General features: G+C 36.0%; 1 protein-coding gene across 2 annotated transcripts in view; it reads right to left on the bottom strand.

Annotated features, from left to right (window-relative positions):
• Positions 1 to 17,301, bottom strand: part of thoc1 (THO complex 1) — a 62,691-nt gene that overhangs the window by 31,764 nt on the left and 13,626 nt on the right. For both annotated transcript variants that reach the window (XM_039754716.1, XM_039754717.1), the window contains exons 9-12: positions 17,224 to 17,291; positions 12,846 to 12,954; positions 7,257 to 7,391; positions 6,901 to 7,001 (exon numbers count right to left, since the gene is read on the bottom strand). In XM_039754716.1, the coding sequence (XP_039610650.1) occupies positions 6,901 to 7,001; positions 7,257 to 7,391; positions 12,846 to 12,954; positions 17,224 to 17,291 (413 nt within the window). The remainder of the gene's footprint in view (positions 1 to 6,900; positions 7,002 to 7,256; positions 7,392 to 12,845; positions 12,955 to 17,223; positions 17,292 to 17,301) is intronic.

The following is a 17,301-nucleotide window of genomic DNA, read 5'->3' as shown; positions in this document are numbered from 1 at the left end:
TTCAGTAAGCCAAACACAGTTAAGCATTAAGTTGTCCTCAAAAAAGTCATACTCAAGCCACAATTTCTCAATAAACACAGAAAAAGAGAGAGTATATAAAAGATGAACCAATAATAATAATACATTTTATTTAAAATGAAAACTTAAATTTATATAGTCAACATAATAAACATTAAAGAGCTTATTGGAATTGCATCGACTAAGCATGTTAACAAATTGCTGAAAAGTGTGCTAGCTGAGGATAGCATTAATGAGGGACTGCTATATGTTGAAAAATGCAGAATAATTTCAAACACCACACACTTTCTCTTGATTTTAAGTATGTAATACAAGGCATAATTTTCCCCCATTGTATTACAGCAACAGACCTGAATTTGTTCAAAATGCTATGGCACGCGTGTAATCTGTCATAGCAGAGTAATCTTTAAGCTAAAAGGGCTATCTATTGATATACTGCATGAAGATTTACAGTAAGGATTTAGAGGAACTGAATTAATTCTGAGTGGATTATAATGGTACAATGGTCTTTTAAATGTCCTTGAGGGATAGGGGAGACCCTGCCAACTATGCTGGACCAATTACTGCGGTCAAAAATATGACCTGAGCTGTGAAGCAACAGTGCTAGCCACTGCACCATCATGTCTCCCTAAGATAATTATACCACAGTCCATAATACTCCTTTATCTCTCACTGCATCTCCCAAGCTTCTGTCAATATGACTAACACAAGTCCATAGAGCCTGTGATGTAAAAGATCAGCATTATATACTTGGGGGAATGTCCTGGGCACTACCAGATTTACACAACATAGCGAGGTGCAAATAAGCTTAATTCAGCAGCACAGACACAAGTAAGAAAGAATTTATGCAGAACATCAAAGTATTTTCATAACATTTTCATTAGGGGCAACGAAATGTAATAAGGAGATTTTTTTTTCTTTAAAAATGCATGCAAATCCAGCTGTAAATTATTCACACATTAGCAAACCAAGTCCTGCAGATAGCATAAATTGATATCCCATCAAACACTGGCTGCTACAGCACTGTGATGTCACCCTGGCATTACAAAGTATCATGCAGTGCCTGGAAGCTGGCTACATGGAGAAATTCCAGGGAAAAATCTGGTGAACAAGGTCACTGGTGAACCCAACAAATTTGCTGCAAAAAAACGCTTTGGTGAATTTCACAGATAAACAACAGTAATAAATTAGTGGCAAAGCAATTAAAATGATACAAATATATAATTGATATACAAATATTTAAAGGTCTCAATTCCGTTTATTTTTAGCATACTAAAATGTACAATATTACAAAAAAAGGAGAAAAGTAATATTAATTTGGAAAGATTTACATCTGTCTTCCGGTAACCCAATACCAAAATTTCAGTGAGTGTTGATCCACAAGATGCAGGGGCCATGAAATTATTGCTAAATAATGCAGACAAATGCTGCTGGCAATAAAAAATAAAATTAGATATGTACAACTATCTTCCACTTTTGGTGTCCTAAGGATTTTTTTTTTTTTAAACTCTTGTTAAACAGACTTGTTTAGACAACACAAACAGAATATGCATTGGAATAGTGGTAATTTATTTATTTTAATAATGTAACTTCTTACAGCTAACATTAGCTGAAAAAGTGACCATGGGCCTCATGAATAAATGACGCGTACGCACAAAAACATGTCATATACCTATTTCCTCTCACACTTTGAGATGGATAAAAACTAAATTTGGCATAAAACTATGCACATTTTCATTGTAACCCTCTACCTTGCATATGGATGTTTCTGCTCAGTTTTACAAACTGGCAGCACCCAGCATCAAAGCAGTGTGACTGTTTGTGTCATTTACCTTTCTTTTTCATATTCGCATCAATGACACAGGATTTATCAAATACACCGCAATTGTTTGCATATCGTTTGCGAATTTAACTCACTTGTGTGATTTGTAATCATTCTGTAACAATATAGTGGAATGGCCAAACTATTCCAACTACCATAGCTACTTTAGCATTGTTAGAAGAGATCGCAAACGCAAGAATTAGAAGTCTGTGCGTATTTAGAAATGATGATGACTGGCTTCTAAGACTATTTTGATTTCCAAGAGCTATCCTCTTGGAACTGCTAAACTTGTGCCGGCTTTACAAAGGCAGACTCTGAGGAATTGTGCTCTACTTGCTCCTTTGCATGTTCTGTCCACCGTCTGCTTTTTAACCACAGGAGCTTTTCAACATGAACTTGCTGACCAATCGGGTAACAAACATCACTGAGTCACGCCATGCCAGCAGTATTGGATGGTATTATCCGCTTGTCATCCAGATATATAAGATTTCGTTACCCTATGGTTGAACTGTGAAACATCAAAGCGCAACTCACAGCAATGTCTGGGTATCCAAATGTAAATCGGAGCGGTCAGCTGTATGCACTTTGCTATTGCAACAGCACTGGACAAATTACATTAGCCAGAATGTGCTGGCATTACATTATATATAGCTGGAAAACCTATAAAAACATCAGCTCTGTACAGTTGCAGGTGCTTTTTCCAACTAGAGCATGAAAAGGCAAGCAGTTCTTTTAAAGACAGTGAGCCACATCAAATACCCATGTAAACAGAGAAGAGCATGGATCCGTTGTGGCACTCCACTACACTATAAAGGCCGCTTCCGAGAATGAATTTGCTTATGTAAAAAAAATGCATTTCCACTCCATTAATGTTCTGCCCTATAGTCCACAGAAAGTGTTTTGCATTGTGCAGGCATGTAGCATCCTGCATGTGCCACACAATCGTTGCTTGCCCTACCTGAAAAGATGTTGTATGATAAACCTGACCTTGACACACCAAATGATCAGCTAAATCAGACAGTGTTACAACTTTGTTTGAATGTAATTAGCAGAATGTAAAAACAGGTGGTCAATATCACATAGTATAGCCCTTATATTCCACAGTTCATTGGCCACATCTCCTACAGCATCCACTATTGCATTTTGTGACTCCAGAACAGCATTCGTCAGCACACAGCCAGATTGTCACTTAGTGATTTTGAGGCAGAGATGTGTGTGCAGCCTGCGCCTGAAAATGTGCTGGGCACAGCAGCACCATCACCACATGTTGTCGCGTCATCAGCACAGGGATCAGCATTTGTAATATTTTCTGAAACAGAATAAGCAGACGGCTGGCTGCAACCTGCCTTTTCATGTCAACTTTGATATCTGACTGCTTCTTTATTACTTTTGGAACTGTGTGACTTTCTGAACTTGAACTTTTGGGTGTCTCCGCCATGCTGTATCACAACATAACTTTGTCTTCTTGCTTATACCACTTCTTAAGCCAAAAAATAATAAATTTTCCTTGCCTCAACTGCGCATCGACTGAAATTCTTTTTTCCATGTGATTTTGCCATTATCTTTTAACAAAACACCAAATGAAAGGTGTTATTTATATTGATTTGTGTATTAGAATATGCAAAATTCTAGGAGGAGTTGGGGTGTGGCTATAAGTATGTGCACGTGTTAAATTTCACGTTCATTGGGATTTATAAAGGGGATGTGTGTGGAACTTGGTGTACACACAGTTTGATGCATCTGGATTTTTTTGTGCATATGCACATTTTTGTTTTGTCCGTACGCTATATCTTAGTGTGAATTCTAGGCTCGGCATTATACATGAGGCACCTGCTGTTAAAGCTGTCCTTAACATGTTCCTACAAGTTTATTAACATTGAGCTGAAGCAGACCTCAACGCCAATGTGTAATGATAAACTTTAGTCAAGTGAACTGATACAAGTTAAGCTCAAAGATCATTTTATGTGGTAAAGTGTAAGCTTGAATTATATATATCTTTTGATAGTTAAACTCAGCACTTCTGTGAAACTCTTCTATTACAGGTAATAGTTTAATAACTTCAATGTTTATCAGTTATATTTAGCATTATGTGGCAGATACAATTCGGTTAAATTTGTTTAAATTCATTCTGTAAAATTCACAGAATCTCTGGCCAATTGTGTAGTATAAAACAAGCAGCTCACTTTAACAGGAAAAAGAACTGAAGATACAGGATATTCTTGATGGATGGCAAGTCTCAAAGCAAAATGAGTAATAGTGTTTATATGAACCGATCTAGGGGTAGAGTATAATAGCTTCATTCAAATGAGAATATTGGAGCAAACCACAAAATATATAAGGTAATAAATAAGTAACAACATTTAACTCTATCAAAGCCTTTATGGTGTCTAGAGATACTGACAGTGATTGACTGCCCTCAACACAACAGATGAAGTCAAACAATAACAGAACGTAGTACAGTATTTTTGATTCTATTCACAGACATTAACTAGAGCAGAGTTTAGCACTAGAATCCCTGAAGCTTACGTTTTTTTCGTTGTACCTGACCTCCTTAAATTCTTCATGACATATTTCAAGAAGCTTTGTTTTGCAAATGTGTTGTTTAGCAGAATGCAGCCTGCTACACCCCCCATTCAGTCAGATGAAGGTATCTCCCTGCTGCAATCCTCACAGATGTTTATCTGGCGATGCATTTGTAAGGAATTACATAGGTAATGAAACACTGTAATTTGAAATACATACATTTTATGAGTGATCTGTGTCTACAATGATCTGTGGTAGAATGACCGAGGAAATGCGAGAAAAGAAATGCTGAACACGGCTAAATCAGAAAATTTTTCATATGTTAGAGTAATAACATAATAGCATAATTTTGATGTGAAGTGTAGGATGTGTAAAGCCCAAATATCCAAGAAACACTTTCACAAAAGGTGTAACAAAACAAGTATGCTTTTATCCAAGAATAAAACCAAAGAAAAAGAAACTGCTCAACTGACATGATGCTGAAGCCCAGCTATCAGTTGGTACAAAGTAAAAGACATTTGCATGTGTGTGTGTTTGAGCATTTCATTTTCAACTTGTTGTCACAGTGGTAATGTTATTCTGTTGCGGATCTGCGCAGATGGCGTAGGTGATAAGTTACCACTAAGCAAGCTCAAGGTAATAGATTCAAATCCCACGTCACCTCTGCATTTAGTGCTTTTAGTAGTGAGCTGCTATTATTAATAATAATGACAAAAACATACATTTGATGCGAGTCTGTAATGTGTAAATTTATGGTACTTGTAAAAGATTTTACTATTCCTCGCACACAGACATTCATATCAATATGTCATTTGAACGATTTTTTTTTATTCTGTTTTTTTCTTAGATTCTTGGAATAAAAAAAAAAATTTTCAAATGGTATGTTGATATGAATGTCCATGTGTGAGGAAAAGTAACATCCACCAGAGACACTGCAGTGTCTGTTTTCTCAACAAGACACCAAGAAGAAATAAATGATTGTGCTGCATTTGTATGTCTGCTTTTATCCCTTCAGCACTTTTACAAGTAACATAAAATTTACAGACTCAAATCAAATGTATGTATTATATAATAGTAACAATAATAACAGTGCACTACTCAAAACGGTAAATGCGAAGAACACCTGGGATTGAATCCACAGCCTCTTGATTCTAGAGTCTTTACCTCTGCACCAGCCAAGCTGATGTAGTTACTATGTATCGATTGAGAGCTGGGCTTCACTTTTTAAACATTGCCAGTAACATTTAAATTGAACAATTTCTTTTCTTCGGTTAAATTCTACAATAAAAGCGCTCTTGTTTTGTTATACATTTTGTGAAAGTGTTTATTTGACATTTGGTCTTCACACATTATACAGTTCACATCAACATTTTGTCAATTATTACTATAACATGAAAAGTTTCTTGCCTCACATTTCCTGTCATCCTACAATTACACAGATCATTGTAGACACAGAACAAACATGAAATTTATGTATTCCAAACTAGAGGGCTCTGCCCCCTGCTCGTTTCACTCACCCACCCTGGGTTTGTTTTACCGGATATACAAAAGAGATTGTTATTTTCATGGGAATTGCTACATATACATTATTTTCACTTTTACTTTAAAACTTTTGTAAAAACAATACTTGTCCTTTATTTCTGGCTCTGGGCGTGGTTAAATCTCTTTCACACAGGACATATATTGCTGCTCGTGTTGTGGTGGGTTTGGCTGAACGCACGCTAAGGAGATGCTGTCAGATCATGCTGTCTTGCTGCTGCTGCTGGCGAGCTGCATTTTCTGTTTGTTGTGCTGCACATAGATCATTTAAAAGCCTGTACAGCAACTGTTCTTTTGCCACTTGGTGTCTCTGCTGCTCACATTGTTGTTTGGGCTGGCTGAACGCATGCTAAGGAGAATCAGTAGGTACATCTGCTTGTTGCTTCTCGTTCTTTTAAGAGCTGGGAGCAAATGAAGCATATCTGCCAAAAGCATTCCAACAACTGCTAGGTTAGATGTCCGTGAACTTGTTTTAAATGTTGTCTCACTGCCTTGTCTTGCGTGATGTCAAATTGTCTTCCGAGAAGATCACGGCTCGTCTCTCTCCCAAGATTTTTTTTTTTTTTATAATAAAGAGAGAACGATATATTATTTACCCTATACAATTCCAGACACCTAACTTCCAGATAAAGTGACATCAGCTCTGAGAATTTTGCATCTGACTTGACTTCAGCTACCTTGGAGGAGGATGAGTGAGCAGGTTGCCTGCTGCCAGTGGTGATTGACACATTTGCAAAATAGACACTGAGAAGGAGGTGCGAGAGTATTTAAGGTGGTCCGACGTTACAAATATTTTTGTAAGCTTCAGGGATTCTAGTGTTAAAATATGCAAAATTTCCTGTTACTGCAAGTTTCTTGATGCACATTAGGAAATACATACAATATCATTGTCCTTGTACATTAACCAGGATAAATCTAGTCTAATAATCTTCCTGTAACAATTATACTGCAACCTGAGTCAAAGATCTCATATGAATGGACAAAGGAAACGGATTTACCTTTTGAATTTAACTTGCCCCTTTAGATACTGGAATAGAATAAGGTACTGAACTAGTATATGCCGTCTGAAATTGCTGTCACTTAGCTGTAGATCCATTAACTGTATGAAAAGAAAGAAAAAATGCTGTTACTTGCTTACGCTGGTAAAATATATTAGGACAATAACACTAGCAGGAATATTTTTAACTAGAAAAAACAATTAGAATCAATTTAATTTTTTTTTAGTGTCAGCTTTTAGTTATCAAAAAGGTATTATTTGTCACTAAAGTCCTAAGATAATGTGAATCAATGTTAGTATCTTTTAGGTTTCAATGCAATACAAGCACCACTGACATATAATCATAAAAAAAAATACCTTTTCACTAGTTAGGAATTTGGCAAAATAAATATGTTCCCCTCCTGCAGTTTTTAATTCCTCTAACTTTTTTCTGGATGCCTGAGTATCATCCAATTTATAGCTTTTAAACACAGCCAGGGTCTCATCAGAGTACTATAAAATTAAAAAGAATAAATCAGTTGTTGCTAAAAAGAGAACAAACCTTTAGAATAAATCTGTAAAAATATCTGAAAGAAAAGCAAAACATGTACTGTACATACAAAATTACCAAAGCAGCACAACATAAAATTATTACATTAAAAATTAAATATTAAAGAACAGTAAATAAATATTGCTGCTGCAAATAAACATTGGAACTATACACTGATCGACTATAAAATGATTGAAACTACATACAGCAGAACACATTTCTATACTTCTTTACATCTGTAATGATAATATTTGGTGGATTCAGTATGTATGAGGGACGTGCAAAAAATTTCCGCAGTGTTTTTTTTTTTTTTACTTAAACTAACATTTGTATTGGGTGTGACGAGGACGGACAGGATTAGAAATGAGTACATTAGAGGGTCAGCTCAAGTTGGAAGGTTTTGAGACAAAGTCAGATAGGCAATATTGCGTTGGTTTGGACATGTGCAGAGTAGAGATGCTGGGTTTATTGGGAAAAGGATATTAAAGATAGAGCTGCCAGGCAGGAGGAAAAGAGAAGGGCCTAACAGAAGGTTTATGGATGTGGTGAGAGAGGACATGCAGGTGATGGTTGTAACAGAACAAGATGCAGAGGACACAAAGATATGGAACAAGATGATCCGCTGTGGCAACCCCTAACAAGGGTTGAAAGAAGAAGGCATCTCTGGCATACCTAACCCTTTTTGTTTTCTGAGTTTAAATTTTTTTTTATCATGCCACCAAAAATGTGATGTGCAGGTGGCTTGGCTCTTTCAAAAATCTAAGGCTTTTATTAAAAATACAACGCAGTTCAAGGGTTTAATTTAAATTTATTGTTATCTATGTAAAGTAAAATGAAATTCCAATGAGCGTTGTTCACCACAATGTCAACATTTGGCATGAACCTTGACCTGTAGGCTACGCAACAATTACACAGACTGTACTACTGTACATGGAAAATAGGAGCAATTTGAGAAACAATCACATGATCCAAGTGAGCATCTGTCAACTGTTACAGGTCATTCCAGGACATAATCATTGAAGAAACATAACTGCAGAAGCAAAAGTAGGATAATAAGCAGAATATAGCTTGGAAAAGGAGGGTGTTGTCATAACTCCATCCAAAATGAGTAAACAAGCAAGCAAGAAATGTATTCTTGCCTTGAGAAAATATTAACAAGAATCTGGGATAAAATGTATCATATCCAATTTACATTTGTTGTCACAAGCATGCTTCAGAAACATGGAAGGCACTTTTCCTTAATGAAAGTCTTCAAAGTGGATGTATTCATTAAGTCCCAACACCTTGGGACCCCGATACCCATTAGCTCCATTAAAAAAAATTTATAAAATATGCTCCTCCTCAGATAGTAATTTTTTTCCAATATATAGCATGATTGAGAAGAAATAACATCGACTTGAAAAATACCAAACTTTAAACCTTTAATATATGAACAAATTAAACATCTTTACTATTGTGTGATAAAGCACAATTTTCTCATGATCTTGTTAGTTCAAAGATTTCAGTGTAGATGCATAATCCAAAAATGCAATACAGTGATCCCTCGCTATATCGCACTTTGACTTTCGTGGCTTCACTCCATTGCAGATTTTAAATGTAAGCATATCTAAATATATATCACGGATTATTCGCTGGTTGACGGATTTCTGCGGACAATGGGTCTTTTAATTTAATGTACATGCTTCTTCTGTTGGTTTGCCCAGTTGATTTCATACAAGGGACGCTATTGGCGGATGGCTGAGAAGCTACACAATCACGTATTATGTATTAAATAAAACTCCTCAATGATATACAATATGCTTCCTGTGCGGTGCTTCGCATACAAACCTCTTAACGCGCACACGTGCCGGTCCCGGGACATAACAGCATTTTAAAAACGTTACAGTAATGTGTGCATGCCGATCTGCCATGCATCTCGACACCCTACCCATCAAATGAAACTTCAAAGTCTCGTCTTTCCGATGATATAAACCATTTTGACACACAACAACCACAGCACTGACACTAAAGCCTTTTTTACAGAGAAGTACATACTTTTAAGAGTTGACTGTCCCTACCTTTGAAGACCCCCTGCAAGTCAAACATCAATATTTCCGAGCAGTATTGATCCCATTCTGTCCGTAAGGCTCCAGCGAATATAATCCAGTAAAACGATTTAGGTCCAAAACACACGATATATTCTCAAAGGGACAAAAACTCCAGAAAACGTTTCATAACTTGAGACCACCTACGTAATTTTTTCATTTATATTGCTCATATTAGACGTAATTTGTTTCTGTCGGCGATAACCATGCTACCGCATGAAACACGGAAGTGTTAGCTTCCGAAAGACACCTAAGTTGGCCAATTACGACGGGTCTGGGGTTGACTGGCACCTCGTATAGCCAACCAGTGTCACAGAATGCTTGGAGGATGATGTATAGCTCTAAACTCTGGTAGAATCTACCAGTTTGATTGGACACTGTGACTGACACTCAAAACTTACAGCCAATGAGCAGCCGAGCATTTTGATATGTAACTTGCCATACTAACTTGTAAACAAAACGATCGGAGCTGCGCGAAGGTGGCATTTGTGCCAGTCTGCAGAGTTGGTGCGTGGTTGTTTATTGTGATTTGCCAAGTTTTTCGCATTTTAAATATGAATAAAAGTAGAAGTTTAAACGTAAATAAACGCTCGATTAAATAATAGATGCATGTACGCGTTGCGAAAGTATTCAACCGGCACAGGAGACGTGTAATGGCAGAGAGCGACGTGCCGCGCCTTGTGCTTTCTGCTTGCTAGTGATTGCTGCCATCAAGTGGCACATGGAAAACGCTGAGCTGTGTTGTAACAGTTTGTAAAAGAAATATATATAGTTTGTGTGCATTTTATAAAAAAAAAAAAGTAAAAAAAAAAAAATATAAATATATTTTTGGCCCATAACTTGTATTGACTATTTTTACATAGAAATGTGTATTTTTTATTGTTTTTATTATGGAACATGAATTTCCATAACTAATAGAGTGACACTGTGTGTAGATATAGATTCCTTTAGGTGTAAGCTTTCAGTAGAGCCCTCATTGATATCTGTGGGTTGAAGCATTCAAAAGTTATTACACTTTTTCCATATGTTCCAAAATGTGGATAATGGTCCCTCTAAAAAGCCCCTGGACATGCCCACATAAAAACTGGTGTAAAAAATGTCATTTTTACAGGTATTTTTTTCAAATTTGAAATTTGAGTAGTCAACAAGTTATTCTGTTGGTACATAGTGTGTTTCTGTCCCCACCTACCTACTGCAGCTTCATTTTCCTTTATTTTCATAAAAAAACTTAGGCGAGAACAAAAAAATTCGTTTTTTTTGTAAATTCTAATGTGCATAACTTTTGATCAGTCACACATACAGTGATTCTGACTACTAAGGGTGAAACTAGAGAATGTTACCTTTACAAAGAGACCAAACATGTGTTTATACTCCAGATAGTTCAATAACAGCAATGATTCTAATTTGGAGAGGTCGAATTACAAGCGATTTAGCAAAAATGACCCCGATTAATAAGGGTTAATTAAAAGCCCGAACAGCACGTATTGATTTTTGCTTTTCTCTGTCTCTCTCCGACATTCTCTGCTCCTGGCGGAGGGGGTGTGAGCAGAGGGGCTTTTCACACACTGGCCTAGAGGATACGGACGCTCCTCTAAAAAATGCTGAAAGACTAACTTCACATTGCTCCCTTCCTTGCAGCTGCTTTGTCCGGCGGTTCTTCGCATACTTAAAAGCCCGAACAGCCCTATTGATTTTTTGCTTTTCCCTCTCTCTCTCTTTCTGACATTCTCTGCTCCTGACGCGCACTCCTTTGAAGAGAAAGATATATTTGCATTCTTTTAATTGCGAGACAGAACTGTCTTCTCTGTCTTGTCATGGAGCACAGTTTAAACTTTTGAAAAAAAGACAAATGTTTATTTGCAGTGTTTTAAAGACCCTGTCTCTACAACCCCTTGTGTTCCTGTGCAAATCTGTGACCCAAGCGTGTCAATATAAAAATAACAATATAAAAGTATGGTTTTTGCTTCGTGATTTTTACCTTTCGTGGGGGTTCTGGAACGCAACCCCCGTGTTCGAGGAGGGATTACTGTATAAATAAAGAATCTTAATTCGCGGAAATTCATTTATCGCGGTAGAGTCCGGGACTGACTAACCATGATAAACGAGGGCCAAATGTAATAAATTAACTAACATGCTCTGTTGTCACATTACCCTTAATGTATTAACTTTAAGCAAATTACAATTTGTGATGGCTGCAGGCATTCCCAACCAGGAGGATATATGGGGAGGACCAGGGAAGCAGAAGTGCACAGGACAACCCCCTGGGCTGCTGTGGTTTCATGGAATCCTGCAGGACATGCTGGGAGTTATGATTTCGCTGCAGCCCTGTTGAGTTCTGTGAGGGCCACCAGGGGGAGCTGCAGAGCCCTACTTTGGGCTTCCGCCACAACTGGGAGTATTTCCAGATAATACTGATGAGCCACCTGAAGTGCTCCCAAGTGCAGCGTAAAGTGAGCCACCTCACTTCACTGAGAAAGCCAGAGTCAGTTGAGAGAGGAACGAATCTTGCCAGTGGAGGAGGGAAGTAGAGGAAAGATGAACAGAAAGGAAGAGACAGGAAAAAAGGAAAGTGCCGAGTACTGTTTATGGTACTGTGATGTAGGTGGAAAGAAAGAAAAAAGTGTTTCACCTTGTAAATAAAATGTGTGTTGCAAAGAACTGTGCCTAGAGTCTATCTGTGTTGGGTTTAGGGAGTCTGATGGCCACAGATTTAATTTCAAGAACACTTAAAATTACAGGTTTTTTTTTTTTCCAAATAGTAAGATCACTACACAGCAAAAATAATCAATCTCTACATATGTTTATGCGTTACTATAGGATGTTTTTTGACACAGTAACATACAGAGTCTTTCTCTGGCTAGTCAATACAGGAGCACAAATGCAGATGTTGATGTCAGAGGTCACACATTAGGTTGACAATGACATAAAACAGAGGTGGTAAATAAGCAAAAAAAAAGGAAAGGAAGATTTCTTAGCTTAGTGTTCATTTTTTTATTTCCCGTTTTTATAAATAACTATTTTCGCATTTATTTTAATTATATAAAATTCTGTTCTTTAATGCCAATTTACAGTATAGTTTTCATTAATAAGGAGAAACACTGGCATACTAAATACTTCACTGCTGCCTCATTTAAAATGTCTTGAATTGCCTGCTCTATAACCAACCTAACAGGTAATTAAAAGTCACCTTCTAAAGTTCTTTCTTTATTTTGATGGAGGAAAAATTTTAAAAGGGTCCCTGAAGAGACTTATTAACATGATTACTTGATGGGTAACATCTGATAATTAGTGTACTTATATAAAAACACATGTAACAAATTTCTTCAAAATTACCTTAAGAAATGTCATCCAGGAGAATTTGTCATAGCACTGCACAGGATTCCTGAAATAGTCCTGCAACGTCCAAAACTTTCTGTATAGGTTATAGTCTATTGGTATTGAACTATAAAATAAAACAGAATAAGAGGTGGGTAAATAGTTGACTATATAGTTAATGTTAAAAGTTGACAAATGTTATTAGTGGCAAGCTGCAAGGTAAACTCAGTTGTAATTTGAGATTTAAAATATAATAGGCAAATATTGTCACAAAATAAAATAATTGCTATAACATTTCTTTATGATTAAAATATGAAAATGTCAAATATTCAAATGGAAAAAACTACTAGTAAAAATGAAACAAAAGTTACCCATCCAACTGTCATATAGTAAAGAGGAGTATCTCATTACAGATTTGAGAAATCAATCCTGAAAGATGCATCAGTACAACAGTCAGAATGATTAGCTCACAAAGGACAGAAAAATTGTGAATAATTATCCATTAAATCTTTCCTGCAATTTTATATCTGTATCTATATCTAGTTTCTGGATATGCAACAGCCATTGAAGTACTTAAGTATAAGCCAAACAGTACATATTTCTGCAGATTTTAATACACACTTATTTGCCAAAATGAACAGACTGAAAAATCATTTATAATGATTTTACAGGTGACTAAATGTTCTGAAAGTTCTAATTTTTAATGTTGCATCTACACTCAGTAACCATTAGCTCTTCACGAAGCACACTGAAGATTTCAAAATTAAAGGTAACTGCCTTGGAAAGCAAGGGGTTACCAGAAAACTTCTGTCTGCAATAAGATTATGAAAGGAACGTTAACAAGAAATAAAAGAAAAACTTGGAAGTCTCAGAAAAATCTGTAAATTCTACCCCACTCATCATTGTAAAGGAGACACAGAAAGGTTTACTTGATGCTGCAGTAGTTGTTCACAGCACAGTGCTGCCAGCACAAAAATGATCTTCGTGAAAGTGCTCTCAGAGGGCACCTTTCCTTAGGTTTCATTACAAAACTGAATTCCTGAAGTATGCAAGATACTGCCAGATAAAAAAAAAATCCTAGTTTAAGTTTTGTGGGGAGAATGATTGATATTCTTTTTAAGGTTCAGTTTATATTCAGATTAACAGTGACAATTATGTTTTCCTACCCACTTCTATTTTAATAAAATACAATGAACATTAATCTTCTACTAGCAATTTAACTTATTTTCTTTTTAAAGCCAAAAAATATTACTGGAAGAAAATAATTTAATCCTTTATCTTTTTGCACAGATTCATATAATGTTATGACTGGAAAAGGAAATTAATGTTGAAGTGCTAATAAACTTTTTTTTTTTTTTTTAATTAAAGGTATGAGGATAAAAGGTGCAGATGGAGTTCAAGGGATATCAGAATGAACTCTCTTTATGTAGCACAATGTGTATGTTTATATCTTTTAATAAAGTGGCAAAGCAAGTATCCTATGAATTGGAGTGCTTTCTTCTTCAGAATCCTTCTGCTTCACTACCGTGGTCCTGTAGTAATCTACAGAAAGAACAAATTGGACTGTATAGCAAGATGAGATTGACCTTTGTGCCACCTGCTCACATTTACAATAATGCACCCTAAAGCTGCAAATGTGTAAATTTATACCATTTAATTTTTAAAACAAATACATGTGCCTTCTGGTGGAGCAGCTGACAGTGAAATTGCAGGTTTGAGTTACACTAGCGAATGACAGCTACATAAAATGTGATTGAAACCTTTTGGCTCTGACTCAGTTTGAAATCCTGGTTTAATGCATTTAAACATACCTCTCAATCGTTATACATACAATACTGTAAGGGGAGAAAGGAATGGTTTCAATTGAATATTATAAAAACCTAAAATATAATATTCTGGATTAAGAAGAAGCCGAAGCTTAATAATTCAAAATATAGCTCAAAATTATCCATTAATTTGTAACAGAAAGATCAGGTTTTTATTGGTCTTACTAGTTTCCAATTAATACAGAAATTCCCAAATATTGCTGAAAATCTGTGGGAAGATCATAAACATACAGTGCATGAAAAATGACCTAAGAATATATAAGAGCTCAAAGTCCTACTAGAAAGAGTTGTAAAAAATTACTAGCTGCTCAGAATTTTTTTTTTTTTTTTTTTAAAAGCTTGCCAAAAAAAGGAACAGTACAGACTAACTGACAAATTGCAGACTGAAGTCAGAGAATTTTCATTGGCTTCAGATTCTGTTTTCCTCACTTGAACTGCACTCTTTTCCATCCTTAAGATACAAGTAGAAAACTATAAGACAAATGAAGCGTGTGAATGCTTTTACTTGCATCATCTGTGGTCAACAACCATCACGTTAAGCAGATAAGTTGTCCATAACAATAGTATACAGAATATGTACTTTTTACAGAACTAGAAATAATATTCTGATTATATAAAAGTGACCTGTCTGTGTCTTGAATTCTTGCTTCATTGCTGAGCAATTTCATGATAATTGTTAAAATTCAGTCGACTGGTTAAGATAAAGCCAAAGATTAATATATATTTTGACAGTCAGGCAATGTGAAATATGTTTTAAAGCTATTTTTTAAAGTTTTAATTTAAATAGTGCATCATGTTTTTCATAACCTATGATTATATTACATCATAAATGTCAAACTATTATTGAAGCAGACCGTTTGAACCTTCATGCAGTTACATTGCACTACCAATAAACACACTTTGTGAGGTGTACATGTATACAACTAAGCAAACAAAAACAGAGATGCGATGCAAAATACCATGAAAGAAAGTGAAGGAGGCAAGCCCCAAGATTCAGGTCTATAGGACTGTTAATAGTTGTTACATACCTGGTCTGTAAATGCAGAATTCATGCAAAGTCACCTTGTCTATCAATGTTTCAGTTAAGCAACCAGTAGTGTCATTACTCACATACGGGATTTATTTTATTTGTTCATATAATTAAGTGCAGTTTGAGGTAAAACAGCATGTGCTAAAAATCAGAAAACAACAATGGACAGGAAGCCATGGCCAATAGATGTCCTCTAGCAGGGAAAAGTAATCAGGTGAAAGTTGCCAGTCAAGATAAGTCAGCATACTTTTTGAAGAAAACCCACAAGGAGAATGTTAAAACTTTATAAAGAGAATGCATGTGCAAGATTAGAACCCAGAAGTTTGGAGAAATGAGGCAGCAGAGCTAACTACATCCCAAAGAGATGGAGGTTAGATCAACTAGCAACTCTAAAATGGTTTATTATGAGAGTGTGTGAACTAAGCAATGGACTAAACAACACACCCACATGAGATGTGTTGGTATAATTGGTTTAAGACAACTGGAAAAATGCCTCAAATCACTATATTCTCAACATGGATGGAAGCAATATAACCGCACATTTCCTGAATGTGCGTAAAATAGTTTTATCACTATAGAGAGAAGGTGTGCAATCCTGCTGTATACAGAGCAAGGAAACAACTCTGGACATGGCACCAGGACATCACTGGGCACAGAACCTCAAATGACATTTGTTATAATTTTAATCAATAACATTATATAGCAGCGAGAATAAAAACAGAAAAAAACAGATTAACGTTTATTACTATTATCATTGTGCTGTGGTGGGCTGGCACCCTGCCCAGGGATTTGTTCCTGCCTTGCGCTCTGTGTTGGCTGGGATTGGCTCCAGCAGACCCCCCATGACCCTGTGTTAGGATATAACGGGGAATGACTGACTGACTATTATCATTACTCAGATGAAAATGCTAAACTGTTGCCTTGTACATTTATTGATTTGCTAAATATTAATATTGTAAGCATTGCTCTGAGAAAGTACGGACTTGAAGAGGCACCACACCCATCCTCTTCTCCAGAACTGGCTCCGTGTGACTACTATTTGTACCACAATCTGAAGATAGATAGATACTTTATTAATCCCAAGGGGAAGAGCTATCCTCTATGGGATGAATGATGTTGGAGATGTCATATAAGCTAAAAAAGTAGTTGCACAAGGAAGACAAATTTCAGTGGCATAAAAAAATTTTGTGAATGTTGTATCAAATATATTATTGCTAAAAGGAGTTACGTTAAAAATAAAACTTGATTGACAGGACAGGCTTAAAACATTTTGATCATCCCTTGTATCTTCATCACTCTATGCTTTTAATCACTTAGCATATAATTACTCATCAGTAGTCGAACAGCATTATTTTAACAAGAAATGCACATTAAATAAATTATCCATCAGCAAGTATCCACGATGTAAAGACGATTTAGTTCCAAATGATTAGAGGGCTAATTTACTTTTGTAAAAAAAATTAACCACACAACACATTTAGGACATAGATATGATAAAGAATGAAAAAGCCGCAAACAATAAATTACAAAATTTCCTTACCTGGTTGTAGGTGTTTCGTCATCTCCCATCTCACCTTCCTCCATATTGTCATCTTTTTCCTCAATGTGCTACAAACGA

The sequence above is a fragment of the Polypterus senegalus genome, chromosome 5, assembly GCF_016835505.1.
Source record: "Polypterus senegalus isolate Bchr_013 chromosome 5, ASM1683550v1, whole genome shotgun sequence".
In the NCBI taxonomy this organism is placed as follows: domain Eukaryota; kingdom Metazoa; phylum Chordata; class Cladistia; order Polypteriformes; family Polypteridae; genus Polypterus; species Polypterus senegalus.
This window is presented reverse-complemented; position numbering and strand designations above follow the sequence as displayed.